This window comes from Trichosurus vulpecula, chromosome 4, assembly GCF_011100635.1.
Source record: "Trichosurus vulpecula isolate mTriVul1 chromosome 4, mTriVul1.pri, whole genome shotgun sequence".
Classification (NCBI taxonomy): domain Eukaryota; kingdom Metazoa; phylum Chordata; class Mammalia; order Diprotodontia; family Phalangeridae; genus Trichosurus; species Trichosurus vulpecula.
Genome location: NC_050576.1, coordinates 171,326,733 through 171,341,944, shown reverse-complemented (window position 1 = coordinate 171,341,944; position 15,212 = coordinate 171,326,733). Strand labels below are relative to the sequence as shown.

Here is a 15,212-nt window from a genome sequence, read left to right as displayed (position 1 = left end):
CAACAAGCCAAAGATCCGGGCATTCCTCTTCCTAACTCCTCCAGAACAAACCAAGTGTCTTCCCCCTCCCTCCTCTGCTCCCTCCCCTTCCCTCCCAAGCAAGCAGGGTTGGTTCTAGGATTTCCATGACTAATCCCTGATCTTCCCTGAAATGGAGCCTGAATCACCCAATCTTTGGTACGTTGGGGGCACAGGAGGGAGAGCAGGACAGGAGGGATTGGGTGCCTCTGAGCACTGATGGGAGGTTGGCACAGGCTACCATGGAAAAAGGCTGAAAAGAGCTGGGGGGAGGTGGGACACTCAGGCAGCCGGGTACAGGGTCAAGAAGGACTTTTAAAAACTGCACAGGAAGGAAGGGGAGGTGTGGGGCAGATAATTGGGAACCATAGATCTTTTTTTTTTTTAATTCCTTTTGGACTGTGAAATGCAAGGTTTGACTTTCTGCAGGGGGACTAGGCTGAAAGTGGGGTGGGGCGGGGCGGGGTATTAAGGGCTGGGGAGGGGCTTGGCAGCAGCAACAGATTTACTTTCCTAAGCATGTCTGGCTGTTTGGCTCAAGATGATGTGAACATGAGTTTGCATTCCCTAAGCACATGCTGATTAGCTGGTGTGCAGAAAATACTGGGAGGGCGGGGGTTGGGGGAGGCAGAGTGGGAAAGGGGGGAAACCGCTAGGGGAAGCCAGCCTGGCATTAAGACCATACTACAAACAATCTTGAGTTGGCTATGGGGCAAAATCTTGGGTGGTCCTCCTCCCCCTCTCCCTCCCCTTCCCCATTCCCTCCTCTCCCATGTGCCTAACATAGGCAGGGAGGGCCTTCAACAGAGGGGAGTACCTGAGCCCTGAATCCTGGGCATTCCACCCTGCTGCCCCAAGTGGGACACTCACATTTCCCCATGTGCTTCAACTTGTCCCTGAATAAGGCATCTTCAGACACAGCAGGGTTGGCTTCACTGGCTCCCAAGGCAGCATCACCTAAAAGAACATGCCAGAGTGAGTGGTGCCAGCCAAGGGCTCATGACCCCTAAGACACTAGGGGAGAGACAGATCCTCCTAAGGCAAGCTAAGGAGGAGCTGCCGTATTCTGAGGCTCCTTAAATGGAGAGGGTAGGCCTGACCCCCTGGGCTTTGACAGCATCGCTCCTAAGTCGATTGGCTGCCAGGTCTTGGCTATAGACTGGAAGAGTTCAGAATCACAGATCAATGTGGGATATGGGATAAAAGAAAAATTATTTTCTGCCTTTAGGGAGTTGAAAGCAGAAAAAAGATAGGATAACACAGGTACTGCTGCCTTCTCCTTCCTAAATTCTGGAGCTCTTGTTAAATTGGTTGAAGGAAATAGGGATGTTTAGGATGAGGAGGAGACTCAGGGGGAACATGAAACTGTTTTCAAGAATGTGAATGGCCATCCCATATGTAGAAGGGATTAGACTTGTCCTGTTTGGCAAAACCAGGAGCAAAGAGGCCAATTTAGACACAAAGTTAGGGGAAACGTCCTTAAAAACTAGAACCATCCAAAAACAGAGTGAGCTTTGGTGGGAGGTGGTAGGAACGATCCTCCTCCAAGGAAGGCTTCAAGGACATGGTACTTTGTAGATGAGTGCCTTCCATTCCTCAAATTCTGTCCGTTTCCTTCTTCTCTACTACCCATGTCTTAGGCTAACTAATGACCTGGGATGTGAAGGCATGAGCCCACCCTAGTTCACAGTCTTCCTTCCCATGAAGGATAATCTGCTGCTACCAAGGTGGGATGGAGAGATGGGAAAGAGCAGTTTCCTTTGGGAGAAAGGACTAGTGTCAGAGACAAGTGTGGGAAGGAAAATAAAGGGGAAGAGGGTGAGTCAAATGTGCCACCTGCACATGTCTCTCCTGCCTATCCAGAAACCAGCCACAGTCCTTTTCCTGTCCTCCCCCAAAACCTGCCCTGGTGACTCATTAATCTCAAAGTCACCCTGCCTCTTAAATCACCCTGAGGTCATTGCCAAGTTCTCAGCAGCCCCTTTGCCTTTGGTTAATTCAGGATCCAGGACAGAAGGGTCATTAAGACACCCTGATGTATCTCTGGCTACATCTAAGCTCCTCAACCTTCTGCTTACTAATCAGTTCCCCTGGATTTTCTCTCCCCAAGCTGGGATCAGTTTAGAGCACAATCCTTCTGCCCTCCCTCTAGTTAGGGGAAAACTCTCTCCCCTCCCCCACTCCCCTTCCATGCTAGATCCTGTGTAGGGGAAGCCTCTGGCTGCTTAGAGCTTCTGTCTAAGAGAAGCTTTCTTTCTCTGAGACAGGACAGCTATTGGGGGCTGAGGTTCAATATTAACTAAGGGCTCCCAGACTATGGTGCCCAAAGAAGACAAATCCTGGCTTTTAGTATACTTATTAATAATGTAATAAGAGCTCACATTTGCTTTTTGGAACAGACTTGGGATCTCATTATTAGAGAAAATCTTCCTAAATGCTTTACTCTTAGTTTTTTAAGGCAATCAAGGTTAATCGACTAAGGGTCACACAGCTTCTAAGCTTCTGAGGCCGGATTTGAACTCGTGTCCTGCTAACTCCAAGGCCAGCACTCCCTTGACTGTACCACCTAGCTGCCCCTTACTTTTCTATTTATATTTCCAGTGCTTTGCAACTAGTAAATGCTTAATGAATGCTTTATTTATTCAGTGATTCATTCCCTCTAGTAGGCCACATAGGTATCCACTCAGAGGGCAAACTGTGCAGAGAAAGCAAGATCTGAGATGGTTCCTGAAGGGAGAGAGCTTTTAACTGGAGAAGAGGAGGAAAGCATAATGTGATTTTTCCGGTACTGGGGAACTCCCAGCGAGGCAACTCCTTCCACCAAGGAAGATCAGCTGCTAGTCTACAACTTTGGGTTTTGTAGAGTTGCCTAAGACACTGAGAGCTGAAGGCCCTTGCTCCAAATCACATCGTCTTGAACACTGACCTTTCCTGACTCCAAGCATGCCATCTCTGCCCATTTAGCCCAGTGATTGAAAACAGCTCACAAAGTGTAAGGTAAGTATGTATTATTATCCCTGTTTTACAGATGAGCAAACCAAGGCTCAGAGACCTGCCTGAGTGTCACATGCTTTAAAAAGGCCTTGGCCAATTACTAAGTGACTCCTTTGCTTTCTTGACCAAGGATTCTTAATCTTTTTAGTGTGTCATGGACCCTTTTGGTAAGCTGGTGAAGCCTATGGAACCCTTCTTAGAATAATGTTTTTAAATACATAGGAAAATCAGTTATATTGAAATAGAGTTATCAAAATATATTTTTAAAAAGCAAGTTCATGGACCCTAGGTTAAGAATCCCTGATCTAGACAGTCCTGGGGCCAGAACCTTAGATTAATAGCTGACTGAGATGGAGCACCAGGAGAAAAGTAAATGTGTTTCCCAGGAAGGACATACTCCTTTGCGTAGACGGAAAGCAATTGGCACTTGGAAGTGGCCCCCCTCCCTGACCTTTCAAATTTCTCCCCTGCTCCCCACTCTTCATTAGGAAGAGTGAAAACGGAAAGCAAATGATAGACCAATTTCATTAATGAATATGGATGCAAAAAATCCTAAATAAAATACTGGCTACAAAAATACATTACAAAGATTATACATTGTGACTTCTTTTCTCTGCAGGGTAATATGTTTGGTGTCTCTCATGTTGGCCTTGTTCCTCTACCTCTGCTGTCTTCTCTACTCCCACCACCCCAAACCACCCTCCCTGGAATTAGGAGAATAATTTAAGTCCCTTTTTCTTCTACCGGGCAGCTAGGTGGTGCAGTAAATAGAGCCCTGGGCTTGGAATCAGGAAGACTTGTCTCCATGAGTTCAAATCCAGCCTCAGACACTTATTAGCTGTATGACCCTGGGTAAGCCACTTGATCCTGTTTGCCTGGAGAAGCTGGAGAAGGGAATGGCAAACCACTCCAGTATCTATGCCAGAAAAACCCCGAATGGGGTCATGAAGAGTCAGACATGACTGAAACGGCCAAACAACAACAAATTTCTCCACTCATTGACCTAGTTCCCTAAGATGAGGAAAAGCTTTTCCCCATCTTTAAGGAAGGAGCTTCTTATTCTCTGTCTTCCCTTTGCTCCAGGCCCCAAATCTGTAACAACTAACAAGGAAAGAAAGCAAGAGTTGGGGAGGGGGCTAGGCAGAGGAGTGGGGTGTAGGCACTCCTTTGCAAGGCCTCTATCCAATCTGGGCCTTAGGCAGGACAGGCTGCTAGGGCCAATGGTGGCGGGGGTGGGGGGGTGGGGGGTGTTACCTGCAACAGCAGTGGATGGAAAACCAAAGTCATTACTGACTGCCATGCTGCTGGATTTGGATTTCTGGGACTCATATTTCAATCGATCTGGAAAAGGAAAGAAATCCCATCAGGTGACCTCCCAGGCTGGGTGACCAGAAGCACAGGTAGATAGACTGAAGGTCTGGCTAGAGAAAGGGGTCTTCACCTTTGCAGTGTCATAGACTTCTTTGGCAATCTGAAGAAACCTATGGACCTGTCCTCAGAACAATGTTTTTAAATGCACAAAATAAAATATATCAGATTATAAAAGAAACAAAATGTATTGAAATATAGTTGTCAAAATTTTTTTTTAAAAAACAAAAACAAGGTGTACCCTAAGTTAAGATCATCTGGGAAGCAAATACATGCAAACTGCCCTATTGTACACTCTGTGACAAAATTCATGAAAAGCACTAAGTCCTTTCCACCCTCCATTCCCAGCCTCCTACCCCTCTCTAGGGCAAGGAGGAAGTCTCGATTCCGTTGAAGCTCCTTCATGAATTCTTCATTCTGCAGGAAGAGGGCAATGCGCTCATCCTCCAGGTACTGCTTCCATCGGCATTCCTCCTCCAGGTTTCCCGCCATGGGTTGGCTGACCTCCCCAAGCCCTAGCTTCGGGGGGCCACTCTGGGTATTCTGCAGGGGAGAGACAAGCACTGGCATGGGGGGTATGTATGTAGCCACACACAGAGACCCAATCAGCTCTTTTCCCAGGATCCAATGAGATACTCAGGCTCAGGCTTCCAGTCTAGTTACATGAGGAGGAAAGAAGTAATCAGGTCCCAAGATCCCAGTACAAAGGGAATGTGCCTCGGGATCCTGGCCATGGAATGAGATGCTGCTCTGTAGTTAGAAAATTGTAGAAAATAAATTCAGAACTGGAAGGGAAATTGAAGCCTACTTAATCCAAAGTCTTCATTTTACAGCTGAGAAGACTGAGACCCAAAGAGGCAAAGTAAGTTGTTGAGAGTCACAAAGATAAAAAGTGGCAGAACCAGGATTCAAACTCAGGCCTTCTCAGTCCAGACCCAGAGCTTTTCCCAAGACTGCCTTTACACATGGGTTTTTCACAAGATGGTCCTAAATGAAATGAGTTCTAACACTCTTCCCCCAAATCAGACAGACTCAGTTGTCTCCAGGGCAGGAGAGGAGGTGACAAGCATATACCTGAGGACTTGGCATGGTTCTGCCTTCCCCATTGCCACCCCAAGTCCTTGGGCACATGTTCTGTGGGCAAATAACCTCATTGGCCCCTGGCCACTTCCCCTTGCCTAAGTCCTATCCAGGATGGAGGCTGTCCAATGGGGTGGCTCCTAAGCCCCTGCTTTCCTAGTATGTACCGTAAGAATTTTTATATCTACCTGGCCTGCCAGGAAATCTAGACCTAGCCAGGAAACTGAGAAGAGGTTTCCTGTTTGGGGTCACTTCCCTCTGAACCCCATTGTGAACAGTTTGAACCCAGAAAATCGGGAAGTGAAACAGGCAGATGCCAAATCTTTGCTTCTCTGTCAACAAAACAGAACCTGGTCTGGTGGACTAGGGACAGAAGACAGGAAAGGACAGACCATCTCTGATTTCTACTTTTAGCACCTACCTTACCCCCAGCTACCTGCCCCCTGCATGAGCTCCTTCCCCTCTTACCTGCAAACTATCCAACTGCTGGGGCAGAATTCGAAGGAAGTCATCAGGAAGGTTGCCCAGAAGTGGGGGGTTCCAGTTGCGATAGCGCCTCTGGGTTGGGGGGACCCCAGCACCAGGCACGTCTATCCTGTAGGGGAACAAGTAAGAGAGGGGCAAACCAGTGAGGCCAAAGGCTGGAGAAATCAATGAGTGCCTAACCAGAGTGCATATTGCCAACGAGATGGAATTTGGGAGGAGATGGGCAGTGCCATTGGATGACACCCCCTCCTCATGCCCTAACTTTAGAAGTACATACCAAGCTAAGCCCCACTTCATAGGAACCAGAGGGCTGTCACAGACAGAACCCTGGCCTGGGGATCAAGAGAGCTGGGTTTTAGTCCTAGCCAGTGCTACAAATTCCCTGTACATGTAGACCTCAATCTCCTCGTCTGTAAAGAGTTCTGCCACTCCCTCCTACCTACCTCTGTGGTTCCTGAAAGGCTCTAATGAGATAATGCACATTTCCCACCCAGCTGAATTTCTTTGGACTTCTCCATCATGCCAATGTGCCAGATACCTTCTCTTTCCTCCCCTACTTTTCCAGCTTCCTTTGGTGTGTTCTCTTTCCCGCATTATCTTATAAGCTCCTTGAGGGAAGAGACTATCTTTCTTTTTCATATAGGTACCCCCACCACTTTAACACAGTGCTTGGCACATAGTAAGTGCTTAATAAATGTTTATTTACTGACTGATACATGAACATACTTTAAGATTGCAAGGAATTATTACTACCACTCTTTGTGCTAAAAAGAAGTGGAGAGAGATTCTATGTCACATTAATTTGGAAAAATAAGGAAGTGGGTTAGTTTACCCAGAGGAAGAGGTTAAAGAGGTAAAGCTGTTAGACTGGAGTGGTTTTATGCCCCACCCCTGAAAATAAGCAGGAAACAGTGCTGCCCTTGCCCCTTCCTGATGCCCAGGGGCAGCAGGTACTACCAGGGAAGAGGGAAGCCAGGGCAGCTCTGCCGATAGTGAGAACCATCAATGTCTAATCTGTGGACTAGGAGACATTCCTTTCCATACTTCCTTTGTGGCCTGCAGGACAGGCCCCCACGGCTCCCACAAGACATATGGTTTGCTGAATAAGGGAAATGACACATGAACAAACCAGCCTCGATGTTGGGGGCAGGGGGGAAAGGAGCGTTCATTTCCTTGGCCTGGTTTTGATTTCCCCGGCCTCCTCCCTTGGAGAGCAACTCTTGCTTTAGAAAGAAGCTTTTCCCGGGTATCTCTCATCTTGGAAGAGGCTTCTTGTCCCTTTCACAGGGTCAGAGATTTATTGCTGATGGAGATCTCAGAGACTATGTAATCCATTCCCTCATTTTACAGATGACAAAACTAAAGCCCAGAGAACTTAAGTGACTTGCCCAAGGCGATAAGGTAGTTGGCCTCAGAGGTAGGATTTGAACCCATAGACAAAATTCTTTTCATATGCCACACAGGGAGCATAGGAGAATCACCTGGTTCACTTGATGCTAGGCCCATTGAGCAAACATTTAAGGAACTACAGGACTAGGAAATGTTAGAGCTGGAGAGGACTTTGTTGTTGTTGTTGAGTCTTTTTCATCATGCCCGACTCTCTTTGACCCCATTTGAGGTTTTCTTGGCAAAGCTACTGGAGTGGTTTGTCAATTCCTTCTCCAGCTTGTTTTACAGGTAAGAAAATTGAGGCAGACAGGGTGAAGTGATTCGCCCAAGGTCACACAGCTAGTAAGTACCTGAGACCAGATTTTAACTCAGGTCTATCCTGACTCCAGGCCCAGGGCTCTATCCACTGCACCACCTAGCTGAGGACTTTATTGACCATTAAATCCAAGTCCTTAATTTCACAGAGAAGGCAACCAAGACCTGGAAGAAGCAACTTCTCCTCGATGGTTAGTGACGAAGCTGAGATTAGAACCCAGGTAGCTCAGTCCAGTGCTTTCTTCTCTACAAAAAGAAGAGGCAGTTTGGCCTAGTGGATAGATTGTTGGATCTATAAGAGAATCCTCATTTAGGCACTCACTATATGTGTGACCCTGAGCAAGTCACTTAACCTGTATATACCTCAGTTTCTTCAGTTGTAAAACGAAGATAATAATTAGCATGTATTCATGGGAGTTTGGTAAGAGTCAAATGAAATAATATATGTAAAATAATCTGTAAACCTTAAAGATATATAGGCATCTACTATAATAATTATTACTATTGTTATAAAAATTATTATTACATTTTAGTGGATTGATCTCCTCTGAAATCCCCTGTCAATCCCCCTGGGAGTCAAGTCCTCTCTCTGTGACGTGCTGATCTCCTTTGGGCTCAGGATGAGAAAGGTAGAGGGAGTTATCCACCTATCCCCGTCTGCCACATATGAATTCTATTTCCTTCACTTCAGTGTTCTCATCTGTTAAATGTGTCTGCAGCCCAGCCCGATACCACATCTGACCCAGCCAAGAATCAGAGCCAAAAGTCCCAGAGCTATTTATGCAGGACAGTGAGCAGTCCCTCACTGGAGGCTGACGAGAGGATCACTGGGAAGGGCAGAGACCTATCTATTAGAGGTCAGACAAGGCTCAGGCCTCAGCCGCAAGCTCCACCCAACACTTCCTTTGAGTTCCTGGGGGTAGGGGGGACAGTCAGGAAGCCCTACCCATCGAGAGGCGAACCCCAGAGGAGCCAAGCTCGGCTCATAAGCCAGCAAGCTGGGGCCCTGGAATAACGAGAGTCTCCAAAATCAGCTCTGGTCTGAATGGAATGTCAAAAATGAACTAAGAAGGGGGTGGAGGGGGAATGCCAAGGCTGTAATTTCACCAGGAAAACTCCAGGCAGCCAAGACAAAAACATTTTTTCCCTTTATAATAATGCTTGATTCCATAGATCTGTCATTTGCAGCATTACTTTGAGATAAAGGGCAGTCAGTAAACCCGTATTTATGCACTTAGTATTCCTCCCCCATCCCCCTTCCCCAGTTAAATTGTAAGCTATTTGGGGACAGGGCCTCTGTCTGATACATCCCTATATCCCTAGCTCCTGGTGCTTTATCATCTCTGTTTGGCCATCAGAACCCTTCATTACCTAGCCCCCGTCATCTTTCCTGTCTTCTTACACCTTACTGTTCCCCCCTCCCCCATACCCCTATCCCCACACCCACATACTCTAGGATGCACTGACACCAGCCTCCTAGCTGCTCCTCAAACAAAACACTCTATCTCTTGAGCTAAAGCATTTGCTCTTTCTGTCCACCATACCTGGAAGGTTCTCCCTTTTCCTCTCTGCCTCTTGGCTTCCCTGGCTTCCTTCCAGTCCCAGCTAAAATCCCACCTCCTACAGGAAGCCTTTCCCGATCCTCCCTGATTCTAGCGCCTTCCCTCTGTTGATTATTTCTGATCTATCCTGCATGTTTGTCCATAGCAGTCAGCATGTTGTCCCCCGTTAGATTGTGACTATCCTTGGGCTTGACCAGGACTATCCTTGGCCTTTTTTTATACCCTTGAGTGCTTAGCTCATTGCCTGGTACATAGTAGGTCCTTAACAAGCTTAGAATGACTGACTGACTAGAGACCATTTAATAAAGTAATGCCAAACCCTCCCACTTGTGTTCTAGAATGAGTCACACTTAAAATCATGAAATAGGAGACTTTAGAGATCATCTAGTCTAATTGAATCAACAAACAGACCCAGAGAAAGAAACCAACTTGTCCAGAGTCACACAGTAAATTAGTGGCAAATGTAGAACTAGAACCCAGGTCCCCAGACTTCCTGTCCAGTGCCATTTAATCAATGAGGGTAGCTGGGTGGTGTGGTGGAGAGGAATGCTGGGCCAGAAGTCATGAATACCTTGAGTTCAAATCTAGCCTCAGACACTTATTAGCTGTGTGACCCTGGGCAAGTCACTTAACTTGCCTCAGTTTCCTCAACTGTAAAATGGGAATAAAATAACAGTACCTACCTCCAAGGGTTGTCGTGAGGATCGAATGAAATCATAGTTGCAGAGCACAGTGCCTACCATAGTAAGCACTACATAAATGCTAGCTATTATTAATCAACAAATATTTATTAGGCGCCTGCCATGCTATGCTAGCACTGTGCTAGGCACTGGAGATACAAAGACAAAATTTAAATTGTCCCTGCCCTCAGGGAGTTTATATTCTCTCTGGGAAATGATGTGTATACATGTAAGTATATGCAAAGTCAATAGAAAGTAATTTTGAAGAAGGCCCTAGCAGCCGTGGGAATCAGTAATAATCGGTCTTCTGTTATTTGTTGTTGAGTCATTTTGCAGTTGTGTCTGACCCTTCATGACCCCACTGGGGTTTTCTTGGCAAAGATACCGAAGTGGTTTGTCATTTCCTTTTCCAGCTCATTTTACGGATGAGAAAAGTGAAGCAAACAGGGTGGAGTGACTTTCCCCGGGTCACACAGTTAATAAGTGTCTGAAGCTGGATTTGAACTCAGGTCTTCCTGATTCCAGGCCCAGCATGCTATCCACTGAGCTATCTAGCTTCCCAAAGTTCCTATGTAATCCTATTAATTCATTTTATGCATTCAAAAGCATTATTTGGAGAAAGAATCCATAGATTTCCATAGATTTTACGTGCATAACACACAAAAAGATGAGAATCCCTGAGCTAGAGAATCAATTTTCCTTAACTGCCCCTCTCTGAAAAAAAAAAACCCAAGAGATAACTGCTTCAGCAAAGTAGCCGGATATAAAAGTCACAAAAAAGTCATCAGTGCTTCTGTATGTTACTACCAAAATGAGGAAGAAGAGATTGAAGAAGCCACAGCATTTAAAACAACAGCCTCCATTCATTTCTTGGGTAGGGGGGTAGCTAACGACCTGAACAAAGGCAAGAAACTCCACCAGAAGCAATCTTAGCAGTTCTGCCCTTACTTTCAAAGGTTCATGGACTCATTCACGTCTGTAGTACTGGAAGGGACCTTCCAGGTGATTTCAGTAGTGTCAGCCGGAATACCACTGGAATGTTGGGGGACAGAAAGAAAAGTCAGCCAGAGTGGAAGGCTTGGAGAGGAGTTCCCAGTGGTGGCTTACAGGTGCACTAAATAGATTTGGGGGGAAAATGGCCATGACATCCCCAAAGAAATGGCTCAAGAGATCCAGAAGCAAGCAATGGCAACTGGTCAAAAGTCTACTGGGGCCACACACTTCACTTTGCTCTTTGAAGAAAGCTCCCATCCTGTAATCACAAACCACCATTCACTAAAGTAAACACCAAGTCTTTGCTGAGGTTCTAAACAAACAAATTTACATGTTTATACCTAGGAGAGGCAGCATGGGAGATGGGAGAGAGCTGCCCATATAAGTAAAAAGACTTGGGTTCCAGTCCTCCATCTAACACATCTAACGTTCTCGACATGTGGTCCCTTGACCTCTGGGGGTCCCTGAGACCTTTTCAAGGGGTCCTAGAGGTCAAAACTATTTTCATAATAATACTCAGATGTTATTTGCCTATTAAAATACTTCCCCCTTTTCCAACTACATATCTGTGTGAGGCCAGATTTTCTTCATATACTTTAACCAAAACAACATTATCTCAACAGATGGAATGCAGCGGCAGATGAGGATCCAGCTGTCTTCCATTAAGCCAGACATTAAAGAGATTTGCAAAAGTATGTAAAACAGTGCCACTCTTCTCACTGATTGTGTTTTGGAAAATAGTTATTTTTCATTAAAATGCTACTTATATTAACATATAATGGGTTTATTGTTTTTTAAATGAATTAATAAATTTATAAATGTATCATCTTAATTTCTATTGAAGCAAATATTGATAGATATGTTATTGTTGTTTCTGACTCTCTGTGACCCCATTTGGGGTTTTCTTGGCAAAGATACTGGAGTGGTTTGCCATTTCCTTCTCCAGCTCATTTGACAGATGAGGAAACTGAGGCAAACAGGGTTAAGTGACTTGCCCAAGATTACACAGCTGGTAAGTGTCTGAGGCTGGATTTGAACTCGTGAAGACGAGTCTTCCTGATTCCAAGCCCAGTGTTCTATCCACTGCACTATCTAGCTGCCCTTTTTTGACAGATATAAGCCACATAAACAAAAGCTCTTTGTAGTCCTCAATCATTTTTAGCTGTAAAGGGATCCTAAGAACAAAAAATTTGAGGAAACTCTTCTACCCTCCCCACAACTGCTCAACAGGCTGTGTCACTTGGGGCAGATGACTTAACCTCTCAGTGCCCCAAGCAACTCTCTAAGATTTTAAGTTGAAGAGAAGGTGTCTGCATTTCATCACCTGGGAGTTCCCCAAACCAATGAAATCACAAGCGCTTATCTCTCCACCTGAGCTTAGTAATTACCCGCCATTATATTTATCTAAGATGTTTTATTATACTGACTGAAACTGCAGGTAGTTTTTTCAGCAGTTACATGAATGAATGTGGCCACTTTCAAGTTCTTTGATATTAATTAAGTCAATTAAGTGTACCCACTTTCAAGTTCTTTGGAATTAATAACGAGCTTTTATTTTTTTTTCCTTCTCTATAAACAGTAGGATTTAATTGAAATTCTTTCCCCCCCACCACCAAAAAAAAAAAAAACAGAAAAGACAGACAACATTCTCTGGCTTTGTGAATAGCAGCTTCAGTTTCTACAAAGCATTGAGAGCCCCTGAGGAGTAGGAGAGATCACTCACCCTGAGCTCAAGTGCACAGATGGTAGGCCCAGCTTGAAGGCCAGAAAGCTAGGTGAGGGCTCCAACTATGGACCCACATAAAAATCCTAGCTACTCCCACAGAACTTTAAGATGCTCTTTCTAGCCTACCTCTCATCTTACTGCTTGTGTAACCTTGAGCAAGTAACTTAACCTCTACAGGCCTCAGTTTTCTCATCTGTAAAACAAAATGGGCTTATGTGACCTCTGAGATCTCTTCAACTCTAGATCGACGATCCTATTTGTGGTCTCCACCCAAGCCCCTGCGCCTCTCTCTCTGTCTCTATCTCTCTGTCTCTGTCTCTCTCTCCCTCTTTCTCTCTCTCTCTCCCCCCCCCACACAAACACACACACACACACACACACAAACACACACACACACACACACACACACACACACACACACACACACACACACCAGCCTTGGCTTTTCTGGGATTCCCTAGGACTTTACAAAAGAAGCATTTGGCAAGAATAAAACCATCCTCCATTAATACCTCTACCTCTGGTGACCATTAAAAAGGCTTCAGTTACTTTGGGACAAAAAAAATTACCCCTGTTCCCTAGTAATTCTATAATAGAATGCTGTAGCCTGGAAAATATAGTCATTTGTGGTGTCTGACCTCCCCACAGAACTCTGTCAACAAGTTGATTAGTTCCATATTCCCAAACTGTGGAAGAGTTTTGGTCGGGAAGAGGTCTTGAAAGACCTTCTAAGTTCATCTCACTGCCTCCCCGTGATTCACTGGAGATAGAGAGCCAACTCTCCTTTCTTTAAAAGTCATGGCAGTCCTGGGCATTTAGGCTTGGACGGACCATAGAGACTCTAGTCTGCAGTTGCTTCATCTGGCAGACAAGGAAACTGATGCCCAGCAGAATGACTTGCCTCAGATCTCACACACGACAGAACCAGAAACCTAGCCCAGGTCTTTCAACTCTAAATGTCCTGCAGAGCCCACCCCTATTCCCCTATTCCCCCATGACCTGCTTCTCCCTTTCCGAGCTTGGACTGCCAACATTCAGGTTTTAAAGGCTCCTTCCCAATCTATCCTTGCCTCCCTAATATTAATAATAATAGCTAACATTGACATAGTGCTTACTATGTGCCAGGCACTATGCTAAACATTTTATAATTACTATCTCATTTTACAGATGAGCAAACTGAGGCAGGCATCAACTTGCCCAGGATCATATGGAGTACTTAGTGTCTGAGGCCAGATTTGAACTCAGATCTTCCTGCTCTCTGTCCACTGCACCACCTAGCTGCCACCTAATTCCCCTCTCCATTCTATTCTTCACACATCTACTAAGTCCATATTCCTAAAATACATATCTAACCATGTCACCTTCTTGCTGAAAACGCACCTGTGACATTTTGCCTCTAGCATAAAATACAAAGTCCCATTTGGCATTCAAAGCTCTTTACAGTCTGGCCCCAGACCACATTCCTAGGCTTACTGTATATCACCCTCCTTCACACGCACTACATTCCAGCCAAGCTAGCTGCCAACCCAGAGCCCAGCAGGACTGCAGTATGTAGGGAGAAGGCAGAGCAATGGTGAGGGGGTGGGGCACACAGGCTCCAGCATCTCACCAGTTCTTCCTCGATTCCCAACTTGAATGCCCTCTGCTAGAGCTGAAAGCCATCCTTTCTTGTTCTTGTTAGAACAAGCCACTATGACACTACTAAACAAATGTTCTTTGTTCCTTGCCCTATTGGTTCATCCCACCTACAGCCAAGCCAACGGAAGAAGACAAAATAAATTCTTACCTGGGAGGCGGGGTTGGGGGAGCCAGGGGGTAAGGCCTGTCAAACATGTGCATGTGGTAGGCAGGAGGTGAATACACTGGTGGTGGTTCTTCATCAGAGCTATCTGGTTCCAAAGTCCGTTCCAAAATCTAAACCAGAGAGCAAAATGAGATGACACGGTAATAATAGGATCAATTTCTGCATTAAAATATCACTTTAAGTGGTTCCACATCTGGCAGTGTGTTCTCGTGAAAAGGACATTGATTCCAGAGTCAGAGGCCCTGGGTTCAAGTGCTGCCTCTGATACTTGCCACCTACCTGATGAGGGCAATTCATTTAACCTCCCAGACCTGTTTTTTCCTATATTAGACAACATGAGGGTTGGACTAGATGACTTCTTAGATCTCGTCAAGCTTTATTGCTGGCCTAAGTATGTTGTCTTATCCTGACAACAACCCCAGTGAGCCACAGACACCAAGGATTATCAGCCCCTCTTCCTTATCAATGAGGAGACACAGGGCCTAGGAAGGGGGGTGGGGAAGGACTTGCTCAAAGTCATTTAACAAGACACCAAAACAAGGTCTCAGACTAAAAATATAGTATCTAACTCTCCGTCCCCTCCATTGATCCATGAGATCCCATTCTACCAGCATGGCAAAGGCTGGAATGGGCAGAGGGCAGAGAGCACTGATTCCTCCAATGGAGGCCACTCTGTCAACTTCTGGGCACTGAGAAGAGAAGATGAGGAGAGAGCCCAAGGGCTGGAACCTATAGGAAGGGAAGGTCAAGCTTTCTTGACCCTCCATCCCTACAGATTCTCTTCAGTTTGGGTGACA

General features: G+C 45.6%; 1 protein-coding gene and 1 long non-coding RNA gene across 3 annotated transcripts in view; one reads left to right on the top strand and one right to left on the bottom strand.

Annotated features, from left to right (window-relative positions):
* Window positions 1-15,212, bottom strand: part of CUEDC1 (CUE domain containing 1) — a 119,439-nt gene that overhangs the window by 11,406 nt on the left and 92,821 nt on the right. Inside the window, exons 4-8 of the mRNA XM_036757407.1 lie at window positions 14,398-14,525; window positions 5,929-6,055; window positions 4,737-4,923; window positions 4,267-4,353; window positions 889-975 (exon numbers count right to left, since the gene is read on the bottom strand). Coding sequence (XP_036613302.1) covers window positions 889-975; window positions 4,267-4,353; window positions 4,737-4,923; window positions 5,929-6,055; window positions 14,398-14,525 — 616 coding nt within the window. The remainder of the gene's footprint in view (window positions 1-888; window positions 976-4,266; window positions 4,354-4,736; window positions 4,924-5,928; window positions 6,056-14,397; window positions 14,526-15,212) is intronic.
* Window positions 45-4,570, top strand: LOC118848499. 2 transcript variants are annotated; one of them, XR_005010254.1, is made up of 3 exons: window positions 45-177; window positions 2,682-3,015; window positions 3,632-4,570. It is a non-coding gene; the product is annotated as an uncharacterized LOC118848499 (long non-coding RNA). The 2 variants fall into 2 exon arrangements; XR_005010255.1 differs by having other exon boundaries at window positions 2,685-3,015; window positions 3,632-3,828.